The following is a 26,990-nucleotide window of genomic DNA, read 5'->3' as shown; positions in this document are numbered from 1 at the left end:
CGGACAGTGCTGGCTGCTAAGGGTGCGGGGAGTCCTTTTTTTCTTAGACCTAAATGAACATTTAAAGCAGAACTAAATCCAAGTTTTAGAAAACTGCACGCAGGCAGCTCTTTATTGCAGAAGAGACTTTATGCCATGTCTCTTCTGCAATAATACACACCTGCCTGCTTGCAGTTTTCTTCTAAATTTACACTGAGTTGCGCATGTTCAACTCCGCTGGATTCCTGGCACACTCCCACTGTGCCAGAATGATTGTCTCCTGTGCGCATTCGCATAATAACATCATCTCCTGCCAGCCAACCAAGATGCTGAAAACTCGGCGTTCGGGCAGAAGATGTCAGAGGCCAGTGAGGGATGTAAGGTAGAAGGTAGAGGTGAGTACATTGGGGAGTTTAGTTCCGCTTTAACCCTTGCAATCCGGGAGATAGGCTTTAACTTCCTGTCCTAGAGTCGCAACAGGAAGTGAGAGGAAAGCTCTCTGAAAATGAGAGGAGCTACCCTCTTAGACAGTAGATATCAGAACAGATAGTTCCATTGGATGGTTTTCCCCCACCTCTTGTTTTGGTAACAACTCCTAAATGTTAGATTTCCTATCACTTTCTATCTTTGAGATGGCGAATATATCTAGAGGAGACCCAGACAGCAGTAAAAACATAAATGGGGTTCAAATCCTAACCCACTCTATCCATAGTTTTTGGTTTGGAAACACTTAAACCGAATGCCTGGTATGACTGTAACTTTTCTCCTGCCATTAAATTATTTTAATTGTATATGATTGCTCCAATGAAGTCCGTTTTTGTGCTCTCCTGCTGCTGTGTTCTAGTTTCTTGCTGCTGCATTAGTTTTCAGCTGCGGACTAAGTTACCCATTATTCGTATGAGGCGGATAGAAGTAAGAGTTAAAATGCATGTAAATGCCTATATGTAACAATCTGTCTAATCTAGTTACTATGGGATGTACAAACCTTATAAAGTTAAAAAAAAAAAACTTCCTTTGTCCTCCATGACTGAGCCAAATACTCCTTAGTTGGGTCTCACATGCTCCCCCTCCCAGACGCTGCAGCTCACAGTGTGAGGGATTCAGCAACAGAAGCAGTGTTGTCAATCCAGAAAGCAGTGGGCAGGAATAGGTGTGGCCAGGTGCTAATTGACAAGCTACAGGTTTGTGAATCAGTAGTGACAATGTCGATGGCTACACTGTCAGGTTTCTGTGATAGTGAGCCCTTGTAGAACACCAACTTTTGGTTCCCCAGGATGCGGAGTCTAAGCCCCAGCCTGCTTCTTTACCAGGGCCCCTGATGGTGGGGATGGACATGCAGCAAGCTGGAACCAGGTGACAGCCCCTAGTTACACCCAACTGATGATACAAAGACTTCTCCTATATGCAGAGTACAGATGGCCAGAGACGGAAGAGGATTCAGGAAATGAGCCAAGGTCAGGGTGGGCGCAGGCAAGCAAAAACAGTAAACAAGGCGAGTTGGTACATGGGAATTCAGACACAGAACACAAGTAATGCAGGGCAAACCAGGAGCACAGAGAAACTGGGAAGTCACTCAGGCAACATGGGCTGCACTGAGCATGTCTTGTATAAGAAAGGAAACTGGAGGCGGTCCAGAAAGTGATAGAAGGGAACAGAATATAAATCCACAATATGGCAGGCAACGCCCTTAGGTGAAGCCAGTAGCACATCGTGAATGTCACAGACCAAAAACTGCAGGCTAATCCAAGACATACACCCCCCCGCATTATCTTCTCATCTTACTACAAGCAAGCCCAGCCTGCATGTGGGTGACAATACTGCTTTGTTTTAAGGAGCAGTGCAGCAACGTTGTCACTCCACCACAGGAAGCTACATTAGGTGGCAGGATAACCAAACATTGGTAGGACATTGTAGGGGGACTAAGAAAAGACTGTAATGCCGCGTACACACGAGCGGACTTTACGGCGGACTTTGCCCGGCGGACTGGATTTCGTCGGACAATTCGATGTGTGTGGGCTCCAGCGGACTTTGTTTTCTCAAAAGTTGGACGGACTTAGATTTTAAACTTGTTTAAAATTTATCCGTTGAAATCGAGTCCGGTCGAAAAGTCCGCTCGTCTGTATGCTAGTTCGACGGACAAAAAGGCACGCTAGGGCAGCTATTGGCTACTGGCTATGAACTTCCTTGTTTTAGTCCGGTCGTACGTCATCACGTACGAATTCGACGGACTTTGGTGGATTGTGTGTAGGCAAGTCCGTTCATTCACAAAGTCCGTCGGAAAGTACGTCGAAAAATCCGCCGGGCAAAGTCCGCCGTAAAGTCCGACCGTGTGTACGCGGCATAAGTGCTGCAGCACATTTTTTTTGGAGGCCATTTGAAAAGGCTTTTGTGGGATTTTTTTTAATTTTTTTTGTCCGAGTTGCTTTATACATTTATGACTCCTCCTATGCTCAGCATGGTTTGCAAAATTCTCTTAATCAATTTTTTATCATACGTGTGGTGTTTAGGCCAGCTGTAGCATGACTGAAATTCCCTCCATTGAAGTCTTTTCATTTGTATCTACTCCAGATATCTCTTGATTTGTAGCCCACATGCCTCTCTCTCTTCTGTGCCTTGACATTTCTATTCCTTTTGATGGATGCTAGGCTGTGTGATATATAACTAGAGATGGAATAATTAATAGACTAAGAGGACACTATAAAATAATATATATATATATGTATGGCTCCAGTGATGGATGGGCTGTCCAGAGGTCGGGGAGAAGCAGGAAGGTTAGGGAACAATATACAGTTGGCTGTATGATGTTATAGCCTTTGACGTTGCAGAGTGAAACAAGTTTTGTTAAATTTATTACTGTAAGGGCTCCTCCACCTAAAAGTAAGGCTATGATCACACTCTGTGCATGTCGAGAACATGTGCAAAATCTTACGCTTTCCCAAAAGGTACAGAAAGGGAGCCGCCCTTTAGGCAGATGCACGGCGTGCTATTAATTCTAACTAGTACCCTCATACATCTGCTCACATGCTGGTGTTCAGTCGTGTCGAAATGCATAGTGTCGTGAGATTTTGCAAAAGGGTCAGGGAATTCTTTTGCACATGTTTTGTGTGTAGGGGAGCCCTTTGAAATGATTGGGCTACCCTATACGCGATGCATGGGAACACACAGAAAATGCGCATGCGCCTAATCACAACTACATGGTGTGAAAAGAGCCCCAAAAGTTTATGCAAAACCAACATTTTTTTTTCAGATTCAGATAGAGAAAAGAGGGGTTAATGCCCATTTTCTTTCTGTCTTTGTCCTGTTGGAGAGATTACCCCTAAAGCGGAATCTGCAGCTGGGCCTGGAGATTTTTAGAATAGAGATTGCAGGGTGAATGACTTGCAGAAGCAGGCCATGTGTTGGGTCCCAGAGAGTCCCTAACCATCATCTACTTACAACAGATATGAAAGGTTGGCCAATACTTTTAAAACAGAACTAATCCCAAAAGGCATTCGATACAGTCCTCCATAAGCGCTACAAGCTGAGGTCTGCAGGCGTGGACCATAAGATGTGTTCTTGGGTTAAAAACTGGTTACAGGGGCATGTCCAAAGGGTAGTAATAAATAATGTGTACTCAGAATGGTCCGGAGTGGTAAGTGGGGTGCCCCAGGGTTCTGTCTTGGGATCAATTCTTTTCAATTTATTCATAAATTATATAGAAGAAGGGATAAATAGCTCAGTTTTTGCAGACGACACAAAATTAAGCAGGGCAATAACTTCAAGATGTAGAAATTTTACAGCAAGACCTGAACAAAATAATGGAGTGGGCAAGTACATGAAAAATGAATTTTAATGTGGAGTAATGTAAAGTAATGCACTTGGGGGCAAAAAACATAATTGCAAACTACTCACGAGGGGGAGAACCAATGGGGGAATCAAGGATGGAGAAAGATCTGGGGGTCCTAGTAGATGACAGATTGTGCAATAACATGCAATGTCAAACTGCAACTACCAAAGCCAGAGGAATATTAGCATAAAAAAGGGATATACTCCAGAGATAAAATGATAATCCTACTACTTTATAAAACATTGGTTAGACAACATCTGGAGTTTTCTGTCCAGTTCTGGTCACCAGCCCTCAGAAGGGATGTGCTGGACCTGGAGAGAGTCCAAAGAAGGGTAACAAAACTAATTAAGGGACTGGAGGACCTCAATTACAAGGAAAGACTGCAAACACTAAATTTATTCTCGCTGGAGAAAAGACGCTTGAGAGGAGATATAACGATTTACAAATACCTCAATGGCGATCCCAGCATAGGGAAAAAACCAGGGGGCCACACCATGAGATTAGAGGAGAAGCAGTTTAACCTTAAACTGTGCAGGGGGTTTTCACTGTCAGGGCAATAAGGATGTGGAACTCTTTCACAATTGGTGGTGACTGCGGGGAGTATTGATAGTTTTATGAAACTCTTATGCCGTGTACACACGAGCGGAATGTCCGACAGAAAAAGTCTGACTGGAGATTTTCATCGTATATTCCGATCGTGTGTATCCCCCATCGGCCTTTTTACGTAGAAAATTCTGACGGACCTAGAAAGAGAACATGTTCTAAAATTTTTTCAACGCAACCAATTCCTATTGGGAAAACCGATCATCTGTATGCTGTTCCAACGTACCAAAAACGACGCATGCTCTGAAGCAAGTACGAGACGGAAGCTATTGGCTACTGGCTATTGAACTTCCGTTTTCTAGTCCCGTCATATGTGTTGTACATCACCGCGTTCTGGACGGTCAGAATTTGGTGTGACTGTGTGTATGCAAGACAGCTTGAGCGGAATTCCGTCGGAAAAACCTTCAGAGCTTATTCCAACAGGAAAACCGGTCGTGTGTACAGGGCATTAGATGTGCATCTTAAGGAACACGACATACAAGGATATGGGAAATAAAGACACTGACACCTACACAGGTTGAAATGGATGGACTATTTTCTTTTTTTGACCTTACTATGATACTATGATTCCATTTATTTAACGGTTTCCCAAAACTGTTACATTCAAGGCATGCCATAAACAATAACTGCTACGGTTGCTTCTGCTCTCAACTGAACTGTCAAGCCATCAAATGGCTGGTGTCATAACTAGTCACATGTGAAGCACCATGACAACTGCAGACGAAACAGAGGTGCTAAGATGGCAGCTTATTTGGCTGTAAAGGTCCGGAGGGTGTAGTGCGGCTTTAAATCAGAACTTAGAGGAAAACAAAAATGCTCCCTTGCAATGGGACTGCCCCCACACTGCAAGGGGTAAATGCTCAGTTAGGTCTAGGGGACTGGAAAAAGCACTTCTACTTACTCGGTCCTCCACTTCTGCAGGCTCCATCAGTGCTGTTAGATAGGTTCCCACAGCCTCTTCTCCCCTATGTTTCAGCAGTCGCAGGCCTTCTGACATCACCAACTGCAACGTAGGTCCCATAGCCTAGGACGCCAAGGGACAGTCCACCACCAGAGGGTAGAGGAGAAGAGGACAGCACCGGCTGTGGGGGAGAAGAGAAATCGATAATTACAAGTTCTTTTTCTGGTCCCCTAGACCTAATTGAGCATTTAACCCTTGCAGTAGGGGGGCAGCCCCACAACAGACAATTTAAAGACAGGCTTTAACTTCTTGTTCTGGTCGTGCAACAGGAAGTGAGAAGAAATGTCTCTGAAATGAGGGAAATCCCTTTCTTAGAACAAGTGTTCCCAATGGATGGCTTCCCCCGCCTCTTGTTCTGGTGACAACTGTTACCTTTTAGATTTCCCATCACTTTTCTTTTTTGGGGATAGTGAATTTATCTAGCGGAGACATGGACATCAGTTAAAACTTAAATGGGGCTCAAATCCTTAAATACTTTATCCGACACTACTAAAATAGTTTTTGGTTTAAAAACACTTTAACTAATTGCCTGGCATAACTGTAACTTCTTTACTGCTAATAAATGAGCTTTAATTGCATATAATTGTACATCTACAATGATGTCCATCTTTGTGTTCCTCTGCCGTTGTCTTCCAGTTTCTTCACTTTTCAGCTGCGGAGTAAATTGCCCATTAAACGTGTTTCCAAACGCATTACATACAATATATATTTTACAGCCCTCTGGACTGCCTTTAGGACAGGGAGAAACATGATGCTAGGAACAGGTATTTTATTTTGGTAATAAAGTTCACTCACGAGCCTGACCACTCTGGGCCAACCACTCCGATGGTCATCCTGTAATGAAATTACTTTAGTGTTTACTTCATTACCCGTCGAGGTCACGAGCCCAAACTCCCTTCTTGCAAATAGATTTGTGCCTGGCAGAGAACACGATCAGCTGTTCTCTTGTCCAACTTTTTGTTTTATTTCTTGTCCAAACAACATGAGGAATTGAGCCTTAAGGGGCCTTGGAGATCTCACAATGGCGTTCAAACCCCAGAAGCCAAATTTGGCCTCGTACTCGGGCAGCGCACTCGTATATTTCCCTGTCCCCTCTTCCAGCGTCAAACCCGGAGATCAATAATTGAATTTGTTTCTTCAGCCTTTAGTCATCAGTCTGTCATGCTTCTGTCGTTCCTCGTCTGTATTAATTAATAATTAGCGGTGGCAGCCAAAATTATTTAGCAGAGTTGACATCAAACAGCGGCTCACAGACATGTCTGGGTTTACAGCTTGTTTTAAATTATCGTACCCGCTGCGGTGATAGAAGCAGAGGCCAAAAGCACGTGTTTGAGATGGAAATAGAAAACTACTTGTGGCTGGCTGTTGAGAATACTTTTTTTTTATATATAGACTAGTGTTATAGGATAAGTGCGGTCAGGAAAGGCTTGCCCATGCACAAAATGGTGCATCAGAGCACATATGGGTGCGTAGGACAGCAAATGGCCGAGCATGACTATGCAGGATTATGCGCGCTGAGGTGCCTGTCACTAATGCTGGCGCCAAACGGACTATTTAAATAGATCTGCTAAGCCAGGTTCTTGCTGTTTGGTCTTCAACATTTTCTTGGTACCTAATGACCCGTTCTTGTGCTTGACCATTTGTTGCTGACCTGGCCTGCTTCTGACCACTTCTGAACTCCACCTGCACATACCCGGCTTGTCTCTGGAATCCGTCTCTACCTTCCGCTTGTTCTTGACTTGTCCTACTGCTTTTGACTCCGGCCTAAACCTGACTACTCTTCTGTTTCCTTCTTGTACCTGATCCATCCATAAGTTACTGACGCAGCTAGCCTGATCTTGCTTACCTGCTATTACTTACCTACCCAGTGCTTACTGATTGGCCATCTTCCAGCCTGGTACACGCCTGCCAGCTTTGTACCTGCAGACCATCCATTCGCTGGTCAAGTGCCTGCTGACCACCCAATTTTCAGCCTAGTACATGCTGTCGTCCACCTGCTCCCAGCCAGTGGCCACCAAGCTCCTTCTGACGATCTCGCCTGTCGAGTACCGGCCACCATCAGCTCTTTCTGTCGTCTGGCTTGACTCCATGCACATACTGGTCACCTACCTGCACCAGCTGCTGGAAGAAAACAAAGGCACTCGTGCCGCTCCTTGCCCTTGTGCCTCCTGTTACATTACCAGGAGGCCTCAAGCTGAAGGTGTAAGAGAGGGCTTCCTAATAGCATCGCGCTCCACTACCAGGTATGTGACATGCACACCTGCTCTAAACTCAGGTGGCGATTGAGGTTAGCGTAAATCCATATGTACTACCATAATCCTCCGTTACCATTCCCTATTCTGAACCAGGACCTGGCATGTCGTGTCTGTTTGCAGTATGTTGCACTTGCCAGATTATGGCAAGTGCAACATTCTGGCTGGTTGCACGTGTTAGTGCCATGCCTTAGCATGCAGTGATGTGCATAGCTGAGACTGGGTGTACTCACACGCCTTGAAAAGTATTTAAACGCCTTTGTTTATGGTGGCCAGTGTTGTGTTTTCCTGCTAGCTACCTTGTACACTAGATACCTGTTGTTCTTGAGTCACCTGTTGCTAAGCTGGGCTGTCTGACCTTGCTCATATCTCCTGCCCCCATTGTGAACTCTGCCTGTTCTGTTACGCTCTTGCCCTACTGTCTGCCTTGACCACAGCCAGGATACTGACCAATGTCATCTCTGCTGCCTACCTCAACCTCTACAGACTAGTCTTCTGCCTGCCTTGACCTTTGCCTGAACACTGACTGTGCTCTTGCCTGCCACCTGCATCGACTATTACTCATGCTCTGACCTTCTGCTATTTTGTACCCTATCTCTGCATCATAGTCCTGTTTTTGCGACCCCATGGTGGGGTCATCCTGATGGCCTCGACCTGGTAATAGCTTGCAGGTAAGTGGCCTGGAGGCCACTAGGGTTGGGGTGCTCTGGTGAACACAGAGTTATCCATTAGACCTTGCATCTTTCATTTGCTCATGTTACCTGCCAGGGGTATCCATCCTGGCTGGTGGGTAATGTACCAAATTTTGAGTGTGAATTTGTTGCATTTAGGCAGCCCGTTAATTTTGATTAGGCTTCCTGTGCGTCCCAATGCATATCCCAAAGCCCAGTTGATGCTTTGTTTTCTTGTTACTGTAATTTAGTCAGGTTGGGTAAATTAGTTACATAGGTACATAGTAGGTGAGGTTGAAAAAAGACACAAGTACATCAAGTCCAACCTATGTGTGTGATTATATGTCAGTGTTGCACTGTATATCCCTGTATGTTGCGGTCGTTCAGGTGCAAATCAAATAGTTTTTTGAAACAATCGATGCTCCCCACTGAGACCACCGCCTGTGGAAGGGAATTCCACATCCTTGCGACTCTTACAGTAAAGAACCCTCTACGTAGTTTAAGGTTAAACCTCTTTTCTTCTCATTTTAATGAGTGGCCACGTGTCTTGTTAAAATCCCTTCCCGTGAAAAAGTTTTATCCCTATTGTGGAGTCACCAGTACGGTATTTGTAAATTAAAATCATATCCCCTCTCAAGCGTCTCTTCTCCAGAGAGAATACGTTCAGTGCTCGCAACCTTTCCTCATAACTAACATCCTCCAGATCCTTTATTAGCTTTGTTGCCCTTCTTTGTACTCCATTTTCAGTACATCCTTCCTGAGGACTGGTGCCCAGAACTGGACAGCATACTCTAGATGTGGCCGGACCAGAGTCTTGTAGAGCGAGAGAATTATCGTTTTATCTCTGGAGTTGATCCCCTTTTCAATGCATGCCAATATTCTGTTAGCAGCAGTTTGGCATTGCATGCCATTGCTGAGCCTATCATCTACTAGGACCCCCAGGTCCTTTTCCATCCTAGATTCCCCCAGAGGTTCCCCCCCCCATTGTATAGATTGCATTCATATTTTTGCTACCCAAATGCATTATTTTACATTTTTTTACATTAAACCTCATTTGCCATGTAGTTGCCCACCCCGTTAATTTGTTCAGATCTTTTTGCAAGGTTTCTACATCCTGCGGAGAAGTTATTGCCCTGCGTAGCTTAGTATAATCCGCAAATACAGAGATTGAACTGTTTACCCCATCCTCTAGGTCGTTTATGAAAATATTAAATAGGATTGGTACCAGCACAGAACCCTGGGGGACCCCACTACCCACCCCTGACCACTCCAAGTACTCCCCATTTATCACCACCATCTGAACTCGCCCTTGTAGCCAGTTTTCAATCCATGTACTCACCCTATGGTCCATGCAAAATCCAAATACACCACATCTAAGGGCCTTACTTTATCTAGATGGCGACTCACCTCCTCATAGAAGGTTAATAGATTGGTTTGGCAAGAACAATTCTTCATGAATCCATGCTGATTACTGCTAATTATACCATTCTCATTACTAAAATCTTGTATATATTCCCTTATCATCCTCTCCAAGAGCCTGCATACTATTGATGTTAGGCTAACTGGTCTGTAATTCCCAGGGATGTACTTTGGGCCCTTTTTAAATATTGGTGCTGCATTGGCTTTTCTCCAATCAGCTGGTACCATTCCAGTCAGTAGACTGTCAGTAAAAATTAGGAACAATGGTCTTGCAATTACTTGACTGAGTTCCCTAAGTACCCTTGGGTGCAAGCCATCTGGTCCCGGTGATATAATAATGTTAAGTTTCCCAAGTCTAATTTTTATTCTGTCCTCTGTTAACCATGGAGGTGCTTCCTGTGATGTGTCATGTGGATAAACACTGCAGTTTAGGTTACAGAAGCCCCCTATTCCCTCGTTAAGACTATAGAGAAGAATAGATTCAATACCTTTGCCATCTTCCCATCCTTTGTAACCAGATGTCCTTCCTCATATGGTCTGTCCCCCCTTTTTTACTGTTTTACATACTTAAACAATTTCTTGGTATTTTTTTTGCTTTCCTCCGCTATGTGTCTTTCGTGTTTTATTTTATAAGGGTGCCTAATTGCACCCTTACATTTCTTGTTGCATTCTTTATAAAGTCTGAATGCTGATGATGATCCCTCTTGTATTTTTTGAAGGCCTTCTCCTTTGCTTTTATATGCATTTTTACATTTTTTAGCCAATGGGATGCATTGGCTAATGCCTTTATTTAATATGCTCTTAAAGCAAACCTATCTCTCTTCTGTGTTCTTTGTTCCTAAGATTTTATCCCAATGCCTTTTAATAAGGTTCGTAGTTTAGGGAAGTTGGCTCTTTTGAAATTCAGTGTCTTTGTATTCCCCTTATGTTTCCTATTTGTGTGATTGATACTGAAGCCAATTGACCTGTGATCGCTGTTTCCTAAATTGCCCCGTATTTCCACATCCGTGATCAGGTCTGTATTGTTGGTAATCAGTAGATCCAGTAACGCTTGGGGATACAACAAGTTTATCCTGTCTCTTCTGGATTACATTTAGGTGGGGTAGCGATGGGGACATGCTGGGGGAGTGGGAGAATATGTTCCTCACCGACGAAGCCTTGTCGATATATACGGACCACTTTTTGATTTGGTTCAGGTGTATCGATGACGTTTTCGCCATGTGGGATGGCCCTCTGGAGCTGTTGTCTTTGTGTCCGGATAGAATGAATAGAAATGACTTTAATCTGACATTTACTATGTCTTCTAGTGCGAGTAGAATCTCCTTACTCAATGTGGATATATCCAGATGTGACGATGGCACCCTCTGCAGCAGTCTGTACCGCAAGGCCACATCTTGCAATACTATATTGCATGCCTCAAGTTTCCATTCACAGACCCTAATAAGATATATACCCTACAGTCAGTACCTGAGAGTAAGATGGCACTGTACCAATGATAGTACGTCATCAAATTGCGTGACAGACTGCTGCAGAGGGGCTATTCAGGTACTTCGCTCAAGAAAGCCTATAGAGGCGCCACTTCACGTACTAGGCAGGATCTTTTGTATTCTCACAAACCCCCAGATCAGGATAATCCCTTGAGAATCATTACAAAATATTGTAACCAGCATAGGAATCTGTATACTCAGTTTGCATATATTTGATTTTTGTATCCATCATCATGTTTTATATTCCATGTCTCTTTTCTAAAATACATTTATATCATATTTGTATACTATTCTTTTGGTAGTGCCTTCAAAATCCCACTCCAGGGGTTCTTCTTTTTCACATTTCTAGTTGGTGCGTCTACCTCTGAACCATGAAATTGTCCTGCAAGACATTTAGGAACTGGCGAGCCTTAGACGAAAGCGTGGTTCCCTCTGCCCAGTCTATGTCTGGATAATTAAAATTCCCCATTATGATGACACGTCCCATCCTTGTTGCTAATCCAAATTGTGATAGGAGATCCATCTCCCTCTCCTCCCTCAGGTTAGGGGGCCTATAGCATACTCCCAGTATTATTTTCCCCTTAGCTTCATCCCTTTGGAGCTCTACCCATAGGGATTCCACCTCCTCCCTAGCTCCCTTAGTGATGTCATCTCTCACATTCCCCTTTTACATTATTCTTGATATATAGGCATACCCCTCCCCCCTTTTTACCCTCTCTATCCCTGCGATAAAGGGTATACCTTTGAATGGTTGCTAGCCAATCATGAGAGCTGTTGAACCAGGTCTCTGAAATTCCCACAAAATCCAAATCCTCCTCGTACAACAGTATCTCTAGTTCACCCCTCTTGTCTGCCAGGCTCCTGGCATTGGTGAGCATGCCGTGCAGTTTAGACCGGTCGCATACTATCCTCTTATTGGGTATTCCGAGATTGCAACTAGGCCTTGTTACTATACTTACCTTGGGTTTATGTGCTTTAGTCAACCTACCACTAATGCCCCCAATACTACCCTCTGGAATATGCTCCCCGCTGACTATCTCTACCTTTGGGCCCTCCCCCGGTCACCTAGTTTAAAAACCCCTATAACTTTTTTGGCCATCTTTACTCCCAGCTGATCTGCACCCTCCTCATTTAGGTGCAGTCCGTCCCTTCTATAGTACTGGTGACCAACTGAGAAGTCGGCCCAGTCCTCCAGGAACCCAAGGGCGTTGTTAATTTTTTTTTTTCTGCACCATTGAGCTGCAACAATGGTTAAAATGCTCTGTTTTGGCAACATGATGGATATCCTGACTGCTGCACAACACAGAAGTCAGCGGTCTGACGCACACCCTGCACAGTGCTCAGTCACAATAGGGAGAAGGAGCGCTGTTTGGGAGGTGGGGGTGTGTGTCGGACCATTGGAGATCCAAACTACAAATACAATGCTCACAAGGTTTACATCTGTGTGCTAAAATGCTAATGCATTGCTTAGGTATGTTGGGTTGCCATTCAGCACAAAGGTCACTACAACATTTGCCTTGATTGTTGCTATAAAAAGCACATTACCACAATAATTTGGATGAGCCCTTTGACAACCCTTGTGTATTGCGCAGACCTACCGAAACCATATAATAATTTTATAGCCAAACATATATGTCTTTGCTGTACATTGTTGGTAAATATAAAGGAGATTATATTATGTGGCATTCTTTAGGTCCTCCATTAATTAAGAAGTCTCATTTCTTATTACCCCAGGGAACAAAGTACATGTGGTGTCAAAGGCTAGCTACACGGTTGCACGGGAAAACCCCATCCAACCCTACCCCCTTCCTCCCTCTATGGCCGTCCTACAACACAGCTAGCTAGGGGATGGCTGCATTGATAGCCAGTGCCTATCTTTGGCTCCAAGCACTGCCCCAAGACGAGCACAGACAAGATTAATGTAGAGGGGGGTGGGGTTGTGTCAGTCCCCTGTCCCTCTGCATTCCTCTTGCCGACTCTGGTCTCAGACAGGTTCGTGGAGCCTGAGATGAGCACCAGCTATCAATGCATCAGTGTCTTCTTGTTAGCTGTATTGTTGGATGGCTGTTGGGACATCTAGACCCAGTCCAATCATGTAGCTAACCTTTCACAACCCGTAGGAAGATGGGGCAAACTACCGCATGTACTTTGTCCTCTGAGGGATAGAACAGTGTAACAAAAAAATAAATCAGACTTGTTCTTTAAGAGACCCAGCGATACATTACTCCATCACAGCTCCCTCCCTAACGAGCATTGTTCTGCAAGGTTTGTTTGGCCAATGAGAGGTACCCAATGGTATGAATGTACAATGATGTAATGCATAGCACGCAACAGATAAAAAAAATTTGCAGCAAAGACCTCCGTTTTCAAACGATTTGAGCAGGTTGCACATCTTTTTATGTCTTGTTTAATGACATGGAAAGTTGTTCCAATTTTTGATACACAGGCCTAATTACAGTTTTCCATCTTGAGCCCATAGCCCTATTTGGGACACGTTTATTACTTTTATGACATGTTTGTTTATTTGTATCTGCTAAAACTGGTTTTCTTTTTAACATCACTCAATGATCTATTAAATGGAGCAGTTAAAGCAAAGCATGATGAAGCAAAATACATTTATGGATTGGTTAAGGGAAACAACTTTGTTACCGAAGGGATTGTTTGAACAGAACGCGGTGTAATGACGCGGAAAGATGAGCTGACTGGAGCAACGTGATTTGTTGTTCGCCATTTGTAGTGCATTTGTGCCGAGGCACTGGTAGATTTTGTCATTAAACAACGTTGTGAGGCACCGTGAAATTCTATGGCTTGTTAAATTGGCATTGGGGAGGGGTTCATATCTAGAGTGGTAATGGAAGAAGATTTTCAGCTCTGACAGAAATCGCCAGTACTTATATCAGGCTATGTCGGCCTGCTGCATCTTTGTTTCTAAAGCTCCGGCTTTGGAAACGCCTTTTTGAGCCCGTTGCAGTTTGGCCTTTCTCTGCAGTTAAACCGCACCGCCTCACCACAGGGAATCAGAAGTTCAGGCATGAAGTCAGTTAGAGTGGTTCACGTCACTCTCATGATTAGGAGGTCCTTGCCTCTCTGCTGCATTTATCCGTGCTCTGATACTCCATGGTAATGATAGTAGATGTAACCCTTCAGTACCGCTCTAAGGTCATGCTCTTGCATGCATGCCAACTGTGTGTGCTCGCTTTCTCCGGTGTGCTCGCTTTCTCCGGGAACCCTTTCCTCCCACACAAGTCAGTGTATGAATTAAAGGAGAAGTGTGGTATTTAAAAAAAATAAACAGTCATACTCGCCTAGGTGGATGCTACATTGATCTAATGTTGCATCTGCCCCCCCCCCCCGCCGCCTCTAAGACAGAGATCTAAGTGATCAAAAGCTGCTGATTGCTCAGTTCTTGGTCTTCAGTGAGCAGAGAGCTGGTGACTATTAGTCAATGATTTCTGATCTGCCCTTCCGGCACTCACTGGATTGCTGGGCTGTGGAGGAAAGGGGAGCAACGGGCTCAGGATCTTAGGAGAATGCTGAGATGTTAAACCAGCTACCAGTCAGGCATCTTGGAAGATCCCGACCATTATTGTCCGCATCCCTGAAAAGCCTGGACCGGCTGTGTGATGTCAGCCGACAGTGGGCTTTAGCACCTGTCTGCTGAATCTGGGTCACAGAAGTGCAGAACTAAATGCACTCCTGTGACCTACAGGAGAAGTAACACCAAAAGAGCTTTGACCCTACTTCTTCTTTAAGCCGTATACTTCTGTTCTGTTAAGATATAATTAACTTTATTGTTCCAGCAAGTCAGAAAACACTCCACACTGCCACCCCTTACTGACTTGTTTTGCCCACTACTGATGCTTAATCGTAGTATAAGATAGTTGTTGTGGTGGGCTAAATAAAAGGGCACCACATCCTAGTTATATAAGGACTGCAGACAATATGAAACAAAATGGATGTGCCAAAGGACTACTCACTTGTTAAAACAATATATACAATTTTATTAACAACATTTAAAAAGGTTTTTACTTCATTTTAATGGTTAATGTAATTCACTCCTAATCAGGAAATCCCTAGACATAGTCCCTAGAATTCATAAAGACTGGTACAGACAAATTTAGCAAATTCGTCTCTCGTGCTTTCGAAAAGTGGTGCAGCATGCGTCAAATTCATGTACCTGTCTAGAACTTGCACTTGATTTTGGATCATGCTGCGCTACTTTTAGAATTCATGTGAGACACTTTCTCAAAATCTGTCTGTACTAGTTTCTCTCTGTACAGCAAAAGAGAGTTGGTTATAATTATAGTAGCTCCACTTTCGTAAGATAAAAACTGCTTATATTTTATTTTGATTTAGGAGCATTCATTGGGCCAAAATGTAAAAGTGGCATCTCTAAATCCATAAGGTTTCTTGGCTGTCGCTTGGCAACTCGAAGTTTCAGCTCCCTCCATAAATTTTCTATAGGATTAAGGTCTGGAGACTGACTAGGCCACTCCATGACCTTAATGTGTTTCTTCTTGAGCCACTCCTTTGTTGCCTTGGCAGTATGTTTTGGGTCATTGTTATGCTGGAAGACCCATCCATGACCCATCTTCAGTGTTCTGGCTGAGGGAAGAAGGTTCTCATCCAAGATTTTACAATACATGGGCCCGTCCATTGGCCCCTCAATGCAGCATAGTCGGCCTGTACCTAAAGTAGATAAACGGCCCCAAAGCTGTTAGAGAAGCAGCCCCAAAGATAATGTTTCCACCTACGTGCTTGACTGTAGGGATGGTGTTCTTAGGGTCTTAGTCTGCATTTTTTTCCCTCCAAACACAGCGAGTCGCGTTAATGCCAAAGAGATCAATTTTGGTCTCACCTGACCACAGCACTTTCTCCCAATCATTCTGTGAATCATTTAGATGTTCCCTGGCAAGCTTCAGATGGGCCTGTACACGTACCTTCTTGAGGTGGGGGACCTTGCATGTGCTGCAGGATTTCAGTCCATGGCAGCATATTATGTTACCAATGGTTTGTTTGGTGACTGTGGTCCCAACTGCCTTGAGATCATTCACAAGCTCCTCCTGTGTAGTTCTGGGCTGATCCCTCACTTTTCTCATGATCACCCTCACCCCATGAGGCGAAAAATTGCACGGAGCTCCAGACTGAGAGCAATTGATGGTTATTTTGTATTTCTTGCATTTGTGAAAAATCTCTCCAACAGTTGTGTCCTCATCACCAAGCTTCTTGCCGATGGTCTTGTAGCCCATCCCAGCCTTGTGCAGGTCTACAATCTTGTCCCCGACGTCCTTTGACAGCTCTTTGGTCTTGCCCATGATGGTGAGGTTTGAATGAAAGAAAAAGATTCTGTGGACAGGTGTCTTTTATACACATAACAGATTGTTGTTAGGAGCACCTTGTTAAATTGACAGGGCTAATCCGTGTACCACATGAGCACATACTGTAGCCAGTCTGTGGGAGCCAGAATTATTGTTGGTTGGTAGGGGGTCAAATACTTATTTTACTCACTGAACTGCAACTCAATTTATAACTTTTGTAACATGTTTTCTCTGTTTTTTTGGTTGATATTCTGCCTCTATCATTTAAAAAACACCTATGATAAAAATGATAGACCCTTCATTTCTTTGTAAGTGGGCAAACTTACAAAATTTGCAGGGGATCAAATAATTATTTCCCCCATTGTATATGTATCAAACTTGGTCTTGTTAGAGTCCTTTCACACTGGGGCGGTTTGCAGGCACTATTGCGCTAATAAAGGCGCCTGCAAACCGACCCAAAAGTGCCGCTGCTTTCATTCCAGTGTGAAAGCCCCGAGGGCTTTCACACTGGAGCGATGCGCTGGCAGGACGGTAAAAAAAGTCCTGCCAGCAGCATCTTCGGAGCGGTGAAGGAGCGGAGTGTTACCGCTCCTGCCCATTGAAATCAATGGGACGGCGCAGCTATACCGCCGGCAAAGCGCCTCTGCAGAGGCGCTTTGCGGTGGTTTCTCGGGCGCTAACAGGGGGGTAAAACCGCCCCGCTAGCGGGCGCATACTGACGGTAAAGCGCTTTACCGCCGACGACGCCCCCGCCCCAGTGCGAAAGGACCCTTAGAGTTGTGACAAGGATCCTATTTCCTCTACACCAGGGATAAGCAATTAGCGGACCTCCAGCTGTTGTAAAACTACAAGCCCCATCATGCCTCTGCCTCTGGGTGTCATGGTTGTGGCTGTCAGAGTCTTGCTATGCCTCATGGGACTTGTAGTTCTGCAACAGCTGGAGGTCCGCTAATTGAATATCCCTGCTCTACACGTTTCATGAGGTATTACCCACTTCCTCAGGAACGTAGGGGAGAGCACAAAGTCCATGCCATGGCTGCAATTCTGTGCTTGGCAGTTGTGACAATTTTAACTATGCAGATTTTTTTTGCAATTCCTATGTACTAATGACAGGGACACTTTAAGGAAAGGCTGCTTTTGCATGTGTCCAGAGTTTTTATTGCCTTAAACGTGTGTTTTCTCTTTTTTCAGAATTCCAGTGGGTACAGGGAGATGTGTGTGAAGTTCAGCTGATGGTTTACAATCCTATGCCCTTTGAACTACGAGTAGAGACCATGGTGAGTTTCTGCGTCTGCAATTACTATTTATTTAATGCAGTACAAAAAAAAAATACTTTTTAAACAATTCAATCAATCTGTTGACAAAAAGCAGGGCTGTCTCCATTTTTTACAGGCTGCCAAAAAGCATGCAGGAAGTGTAGGGCTTGTTAGAGTTACCGTCATGCTTTTGCAGTATCATGGATGCACCTGGTAGCAAATGTTTATTTTTTAACAATTTTATGCCAATTAAAACACAAAATAACAGTTTATAATCTTGTTAAAAAATAATAAAAGTGAAGGACATCATTAGTTTTATTTTAAAGTTAAATTTGGCTTTGTTTTTTCCTAAATTTTTTGATTGTGGTCAGGACATAAAATACCAGTTAAAAAAAAAAATAAACCCTGGTCACGTAAAATTAGCATTTTATGAGATTTTCATTTAATTGCCAACAAATGTCAAATTTCCAGGTACTTTGGGATGTTTCAACCGTGTGAAAATGGATATTAGTAGACAATGTCAACTTTTCTCAATGTATTATTTGGGGTTCAGCAAATATTTAAAGTGGTACTTTAATCTGCAAATAAATGTGATATTAAAGGCAGGATTCAAAAAATAAATAAATATAAAAAACATGTTATGCTTACCTGTTCTGCGCAGTGGTTTTGCACAGAGTAGCCCCGATCCTCTTCTGCTCGGGTCCCCGCTAGTGCTTCTGGCTCTTTCTCCTTGAGCAGTGCCCCCAGAGCAAGCCGCTTGCTCTGGGGACACTCATGCACGCTTGCTTTCGAGCCCTGCTCTGAGTGCCCATAGACCAGTGAGTCACTAGCGGCTGATCTGATAGCCTCAAGATTTACTGCTGCTGAGGGGTGAGGAAACAACAGGAATGACAGACTGTGCCGAGGGAACACAGATTAAGCCAGGTACACACTACAAGTTTTTTTTTTTTTTTTGTACAACCAAAAAATGCTGTCTGCTCCGGTCGGAGGCGCTGCTGGTTTTCCAGCATGCATGTTCACATATCCAACATACACACGGGCCGAATGTCGGACGTTATTTATTTATTTTTTTTTAAACAAGCCGATGTCTCCTGGCCCGCGTGTACCTGGCTTTAGGGAGAGACAGGGCAAACTCTGCTGCTGGGAAGACACAAAAGAGGTAACGTAAAAGAATAGCATCTTATCTTATCTCCCCGATATTCTGTCCTTCCTCCCTTGGCAACCAGCCTATGAATTTCAGCACTGTAAAGCTTCTGCAGCCTAATGCCGCGTACACACGAGCGGGCTTTACGGCAGACTTTGCCCGGCGGACTTTTCGACGGACTTTACGACGGACTTTCTGAATGAACAGACTTGCCTACACACAATCAACCAAAGTCCGTCGAATTCGTACGTGATGACGTACGACCGGACTAAAACAAGGAAGTTCATAGCCAGTAGCCAATAGCTGCCCTAGCGTGGCTTTTTGTCCGTCGAACTAGCATACAGACGAGCGGACTTTTCGACCGGACTCGAGTCCGTCGGATAGATTTGAAACATTTTTCAAATCTAAGTCCGTCCAACTTTTGAGAAAACAAAGTCCGCTGGAGCCCACACACGATCGAATTGTCCGATGAAATCCCGTCCGCCGAGCAAAGTCTGCCGTAAAGTCCGCTCGTGTTTACGCGGCATTAGGCCCCTTTCACACATTGTTGTCCATTTTCATGGACTCCGTTTGCTCAGCAGGGATCTCTCCATTGATCCCCGCTGAGTCGGTGGATGACAGGTCCATCTCTGCTCACTGTGGAGAGACAGACCTGTCTGATCTCTGCTCTCTGCTATGGGTGATCGTTTAAAGATGGATCCGCCTGTCCGTTTTCATCCGATCCGCCAGGCGGATGGAAAATAGGGTTTCCATCCGTCTGAATTTAGTGGAGCGGGGCGGATCGGATGTCAGCGGACATGTCACCGCTGACATCTGTCGCTCCATAGAACTGTACGCAGCGTCCGTTCAGGTCCGCCTAAAAAAACTGACAGTCGGACCTGAAAGGTACGCATGTGTGAATGGGGCCTTACCTTCTAACTGAGCCAAGACTCACAATCAAGGCTGAAAATACACACATTTTAATTACAGAAAGTGACATTTTTGAGACCAAAGAGGGTAGGGGCATTTTCAAGAAAATGACTGCTCTGAATTTCAACAAAATGACAGCCTCCAGCAAGAAGAAAGAGGAACAATACTGGACAAATGGCAATTTACAGCAGACACAAATTTTGTTAACTTAAATATTAATGTGGAATATATGTTCTTTTGTTAAAGAACAATAATTGTTATCAAACTGTTGTGGATAAAGTTCCACTTTAAAGTATATTGAGTAGTTAAGTGAATCAGCCAAGGATAGGTGGAGCAAGGCACCACATCCCACCACATCCCAAATTAAATAAAAAAAAAAAGAAATTGGAATAAAGGGACTTTTAAGGTGCCTAAAACAATGAAAAACTATAACGTATAGTAAAAGTAAGGCCCCTTTCACACTGGGGCGGTGGGGGAGTCAGTGGTAAAACAGCGCTATTTTTAGCGCTGCTTTACCGTCGTTTTTGCGGCGGTATTCGGCCGCTAGCGGTGCGGTTTTAACCCCCTCTGGCGGCCGAAAAAGGGCTAAAACCGCTCGCATAGCGCGGCTATAGCCGCGGTATTGCCGCGCTGCCCCATTGATTTCAATGGGCAGGAGCGGTGAATACACCGCTCCAAAGATGCGGTTTGCAGGAGTTTTTTTTTCTCCTGCCAGCGCACCGCTTCAGTGTGAAAGCCCTCGGGCTTTCACACTGAACAAACAGTAGCGGCAGTTTTAGGTCAGTTTGCAGGTGGTATTTTTAGCGCAATAACGCCTGCAAACCGCCCCAGTGTGAAAGGGCTCTAAGACATTTTTATTTATATCAGCAACCATGAATCAGACCAAGACAGAAGTAAAGTTAAATCACACTTGTTTAATAATAATAATAATAATAATAAGGTAAACAGAGTAAGCGTAGTCAAAACAAGCCAGAGTTCAGTAACCGGATTGGGTAGTCAGCCAAGCAAATATCAGAGAACCAGAGATAAACATAGTAGTACAGCAAGCAGGATCAGGAGCCAGAAGGAACGTTAGCCGAGCAAGTCTTCAACAGGAACGCAGGAGAAAGTCTCTGTGATGTTGACAAAGGCGAAGGCAGAGATCAAGTGAGAAGGACGACTTTAAGCAGGCAGGACTGACGAGCAGAATCAACAACAGCTGGGTTTTTGCGTCTCCCATAGAGGGTTTGCCCAGGCCAAGGCTCTCTCAGAAAGCAAAGATATCACAAAACCTACTTTGCTTCTGTCCGTGGGAAACGCCTGGGGCAGCATCTCAAAGTAAATCTCAACCTGGTTGAGAAACCCTCTGCATTGAACTGGATTGCCCCCAAATCGCTGGGGAAGCGAAGCGGAACCAGACATACCTCTTATAGAGGTAATACTCGAGTCGGGTGCCTGCACAGAGACTGGCACAGCAGCAGGGACGGCCTGCAACTCAGCTTGAACCGGAGCAGCCACAGTGGGATTTTCCAGGTGAGCCGTGTGACTTCAGGAGCGTTTGTAACACTATGGCAAACTGATCCATGCAGTGATCTTGTTCATCCAATCTGTAAAAAATATTTCCAACAAGTGGATTGACTGTATCTTCTGAATTCATGGCTATCGCCTACTATCAGAAATCATGAATCAGACCGAGACAGAAGTAAAGTTAAATCACATTTGTTTAATAATAATAATAATAATAAATAATGTAAACAGAGTAAGCGTAGTCAAAACAAGCCAGAGTTCAGTAACCGAATCGGGTAGTCAGCCAAGCAAATATCAGAGAGCCAGAGATAAACGTAGTAGTACAGCAAGCAGGATCAGGAGCCAGAAGGAACGTCAGCCGAGCAAGTCTTCAATGGGAACGCAGGAGAAAATCTCTGTGATGTTTACAAAGGCGCAGGCAGAGATCAAGTGAGCTGGACGGCTTTAAGTAGGCAGGACTGACGAGCAGAATCAACAATTGCTGGGTAACTGCAACACATCCAATCACTGTTCAAATCCTGCCGCTTTAACCTCCGCATCATCTCCAAAATATGCCCCTTTCTAACCAATGACACAACAAAGCTCTTAATTCACTCGCTGGTCATCTCTCGCCTCGACTACTGCAACTCCCTTCTCCATTGGCTTACCTCTACATAGACTATCACCTCTTCAATCCATCATGAATGCTGCTGCCAGACTCATCCACCTTACTAATCGCTCTGTGTCTGCCACTCTTCTCTGTCAATCCCTCCACTGGCTTCCGCTCGGCCAAAGAATTAAATTCAAAATACTAACTACATACAAAGCCATCCACAATTTCGCCCCCAGCTACATCACTAGCTTAGTCTCGAAAATACCAACCTACTCGAACTCTTCGCTCCTCTCAAGACCTCCTGCTCTCTAGCTCCCTCGTCACCTCCTCCCATGCTCGCCTCCAGGACTTTTCCAAAGCCTCTCCAATCCTATGGAACTCCTTACCCCAATCTGTCCCCTTATCTCCTACTTTATTAGCTTTTAGACGATCCCTGAAAACCCTTCTCTTCAGAGAAGCCTACCCTACCCACACCTAACAACTGTATTTTCATTTTTTTATCAGCTCATCCCCCACAGTTATTACCTTTTGTTTCTACTTGACCCTCCCTTCTAGATTGTAACAACAGGGCCCTCTGATCCCTCCTGTATTGATTTGTATTGTAAGTGTACTGTCTGCCCTCATGTTGTAAAGCGCTGCGCAAACTGTTGGCGCTATATAAATTCTTTATTATAATAATAATAATAACTGTGGAGAGAGATGGGAGCTGGCAATTAGCCAACAGCTGAGCAGCCAGCTCAGAGAAGCAAGAGCTGAGCCCAGCCCTGACAATTTAATACATTTGTTAAAAAAGATATTTATTTTAAAATAGCATAATCAGACCAAAACATTAAAGAATGAAGTATAACTACTATACAAAAATGTGATTCTCGTCATGTTTCGCTAGAATATATAGCTTCTTCAGGAGATTCGTAATTGTCTGTGTACAGCGTATTCACTGCAATATATAAAGAAATACATAAGGCAAAATGTAATGGTGAAAACTAAGGACAAAATGTCCTCAATCAAACATCTTAAAACAAGTTTTAGGATGTTAAATTTAGCTTAAAAAGCATTAAAACAAAATGGGTCAACTGTTCTATACTATTGATAACCCATAGTGCTCTGGTATTCCTTCATGATGCATTAAGTTATACCATTGGTTCAGTTTCTCAGTTTTATTGTAGTCCCCTTGCTCCTAGCCCTCCCTGACAGTTGTTTTTTCAACTGTCCCCAATCCAGCAAGATATCACTCATGAGACCACAGGGCTGCTTGTCAAAATCCTCCTGGCCAAGCTTGCACATGCATACTTATTCATTCCTATGCACTTCTGAGTACAATCTCATGTTCCCGTCTTAATCTAAGAATGAATGAGAGTACAAATGCATATGGGTCCACTGGCCAGGAAGTTTTTTGACAACCCGGTGTGCACGGGGTCTGAGGGTGGTTTACCATATTATTGTAACTCAGTTGCACTTCAGATTTTTATTTCTGAAGCAAATATTGTATATGTGTATAAATAACAATCATTTAAAATCTAAAAAAATAAAATAAAATGGACTCAAAACCATTCTAGTTTTGCATTAAACAGATTCTTTTATGTGGGCCCAGGCATACCGGTATAGCAGACCACCAGGAAATGGACATGTCTGCAGGCAGTTGAGCCTTGCCTGTATAATTGATTGTCCTTGCACGTCTCCGGCTGCTGTATCACAAACACATCCTTTTATATCTTACTTCTTACCAACGCCCTTACTTAGCGACTCCACGTTTGAACAGCATGATGGAATACGACGGAGAACTGTTAGGCTAATAATAAATAATCGCTTCTCCCGGGGTCTATATCAGGCAGGGTAATTTCAAGCTCTGGGGCCTCCTGATAAAGCTGCTTGTCAGGTTTTATGGTGTTTAATGATAAGTGCGGGACCAAGCTTTCACCGGAGATACCTATTCTGGTGCATCTCTGTATACGGTGAACAAGGGAGCGGTTAATGTAGCGGTCATCATTGTGACACTTTTTTATTGTCCTGTATTGTCTTCAGAATCCCTTGGTGACCTCCTATTCTCAGAACTTCTAACCAAGTTAAAATAATGCCCAATAAAGCAGATTATCTCCAGCAGAGGCTGTATATAGCCCGCAGTCATACCCTCATTCCCCCGTAGGGGCTCAGCGCGAACCCTTAGAACGCGAACGTCACCAGTCCTAATGGCCTGGTAATAGATGTCATTCCTTGTTATAGCTTATATAAGCACTTTCCTTGCCTGTGTTTGTGACAAGGATGGAAATATCACACGGGGTCACAGTGACCAGGGAGATGGCTTCGCTGACATTGTCACCAGAGTCCTCTGTAGCTATTTCAGTTATTTTTTTTGTCATTTTCCTTATGAATCGCTGGCGGGGAGGTCTGTTTTCCCATCTCGCTTTTTGCCATTTAACCGGTTGCTCTCTCACAGCTGGGAAGGATTCTACATTGGCAGATGAAAGTCCTGGAGGTAAAATACATTTCAGCGCAGTTTTGATGGACTGGGGGGCTTAAGAGAAATGTATGGTGGTCTTGTATGTTTTTCCTTTTTTACTGATAATGGTGAAGGAAAAAAAAAAATCTTTTAGTTTGATAAATATGAAACTTTGCATATAATGTTTTTAAGCTCCTTTTTACACATTTCCTCCATCTCTTTTGCATCTTTGATATTAAAAATATATTAAATATATTGATATAAAAATTGTTGTTTGCAGAGCTCAGTAACTCACATCTTATACATTCCTTGCCGGATAGGTCAGATTACACACATAGCTGACCGCTTAGATTTCATACGCAGCTGTCAGATTAGGTTACACACGCAGCTGTCGGCTCAGGCTGCACACGCAGCTGTCGGCTCAGGCTGCACACGCAGCTGTCGGCTCAGGCTGCACACGCAGCTGTCGGCTCAGGCTGCACACGCAGCTGTCGGCTCAGGCTGCACAGACAGCTGTCGGCTCAGGCTTCACACGCAGCTGTCGGCTCAGGCTTCACACGCAGCTGTCGGCTCAGGCTGCACACGCAGCTGTCGGCTCAGGCTGCACACGCAGCTGTCGGCTCAGGCTTCACACGCAGCTGTCGGCTCAGGCTTCACACGCAGCTGTCGGCTCAGGCTTCACACGCAGCTGTCGGCTCAGGCTGCACAGGCAGCTGTCTGCTCAGGCAGCTGTCGGCTCAGGCTGCACAGGCAGCTGTCGGCTCAGGCTGCACAGGCAGCTGTCGGCTCAGGATGCACAGGCAGCTGTCGGCTCAGGCTACACAAACAGCTGAAAAAGTAAAGTCAATCTGAACAAGAAAAATCCATAGATTCCCCAATCAGTGTGAATGGAGAAATCTCTTATTGCTGACTGTTGTAGTGAGAATGAACGGATCCCGGATCCCCGATCCCCACTGATGGCTATATTATTCCAACAGCCGTTACTCACGGCTGTAAGAATACCCAAACTGTTACTGCAGATGATTGGCTGCAGTCACTGTTTGGCCAACTTTTTTCCAACCGGCTCCTTCAGTTTTTCAATCAAAGTTTGTCAAGCTGGGTGGTGTTGGGGTGGTCACCCACGACTTGAATTTTGTCGGATTCACAGGAATTGGCTAAAATCTGAGCTGTGTATGGCCAGCTTAGGATGGGGTGCTTGATCCCCTTATTCACCCCCCTTCCTCTCTACTTCGTAGAGATTTTTGTAATAGGTTAAACTCCTAACCTGGCGGCATTTAGTTTGTTAAAGCACTATATATCATAAGCAACTGCTCCCCAGTTATCCTGGTAGTTATGACTAAGGCCTTGTAGGCTGAAACACGTCAACTGTTCTCATTTGCGTTTGGTCACTGTGGCTTGTTAATAAATACAACATTTTTTAAGAGCAATCACCGGAGTGCGGATCATCTTTTCCTCATTTCTCTACTCAGCCAGCGACTGTGGAATGAGCACCCAGGAGCTCTGCTTTCTATGTGATGTATGGGTAGCAGCACTAACTTTTTTGTTTTCTATCTTGATAAGCCCCTGGTTTCGCTTACCCCTTTTTGGGCTGAGTCGTCCGTCGAGATACAGGCTCTAATCGCCTCTGGGGCTGCAGGCCTGTTCATTTCCTCAACTAAGTTTCCGCTGGTTATTGGTTATCCTTGGTTACAGAGGCACAACCCCCTTTTGATTGGCTCCGTGCTGAGGTTCTCTCCTGGTCGCCACAATGCAGTAAGACATGCTTCCAGAAGGTAGCCAAGGTCCTGTGCACCTCTTCACTCTCCTCTCTGCCGGAGGAGTACCGCGATTTTAGCAATGTCTTTGACAAAGGTCAAGCCGGTAGTTTGCCTCCACACCGGCCTTATGATTGTGCAATTGACCTTCAACCTGGTGCCATACCCCCCTTGTGGCCGGGTTTACCCCCTGTCATTCTTGGAGGATAAGGCCATGGATGAGTATTTTGCAGATGCACTTTCTTGAGGTTTCATCCGCAAATTCTCATCTCCTGCTGGTGCTGGCTTCTTCTTTGTGAAGAAGAGTGGTGAACTGAGACCTTGTTTTGATTATAAGGGTCTCAATCATTTTAAGAATGCCTATCCGATTTTTTTGATTACGGAGTTATTTGACCGCCACAAGGGAGCAACGGTTTTCACAAAGCTTGATTTGAGAGGGGCATACAATCCCGTGAGGATTAAAGCGGAGTTTCACCCAAAAGTGGAACTTTCGCTTTTCGGAAACCTCCCCCCCTTCGGTGTCACATTTGGCACCTTTCAGGGGGGAGCAGATACCTGTTTAATACAGGTATTTTGCTCCCACTCCTGGGCATAGACAGCCAAGCCACCCGTGGGTATCTACGCCACTTCTGGTGCCTTCTCCGTCCCCCCTGCTGTCTTCTGGGAGACACACAGGTCCCAGAAGACAGCAGGGACCAATGGGATTGCACAGCGCGACTTGCGCATGCGCAATAGGGAACCAGGAAGTGAAGCCTCAAGGCTTCACTTCCTGATTCCCTTACCGAAGATGGCGGCGCCTCCACCCGAGAGCTGAGGGACGGGTCGGCTTCGGGTGCCGACATTTCGCGTGCCCTGGACAGGTAAGTGTCCGTATTT

General features: G+C 44.6%; 1 protein-coding gene across 1 annotated transcript in view; it reads left to right on the top strand.

Annotated features, from left to right (window-relative positions):
- Nucleotides 1-26,990, top strand: part of TRAPPC9 (trafficking protein particle complex subunit 9) — an 815,095-nt gene that overhangs the window by 112,899 nt on the left and 675,206 nt on the right. The window contains exon 12 of the mRNA XM_073632292.1: nucleotides 17,708-17,793. Within this exon, the coding sequence (XP_073488393.1) occupies nucleotides 17,708-17,793 (86 nt within the window). The remainder of the gene's footprint in view (nucleotides 1-17,707; nucleotides 17,794-26,990) is intronic.

This window comes from Aquarana catesbeiana, linkage group LG05 (assembly GCF_042186555.1).
Source record: "Aquarana catesbeiana isolate 2022-GZ linkage group LG05, ASM4218655v1, whole genome shotgun sequence".
NCBI lineage: Eukaryota > Metazoa > Chordata > Amphibia > Anura > Ranidae > Aquarana > Aquarana catesbeiana.
The sequence above is the reverse complement of the archived record's forward strand: the minus strand, read 5'-3'. Positions and strand labels throughout refer to the sequence as shown.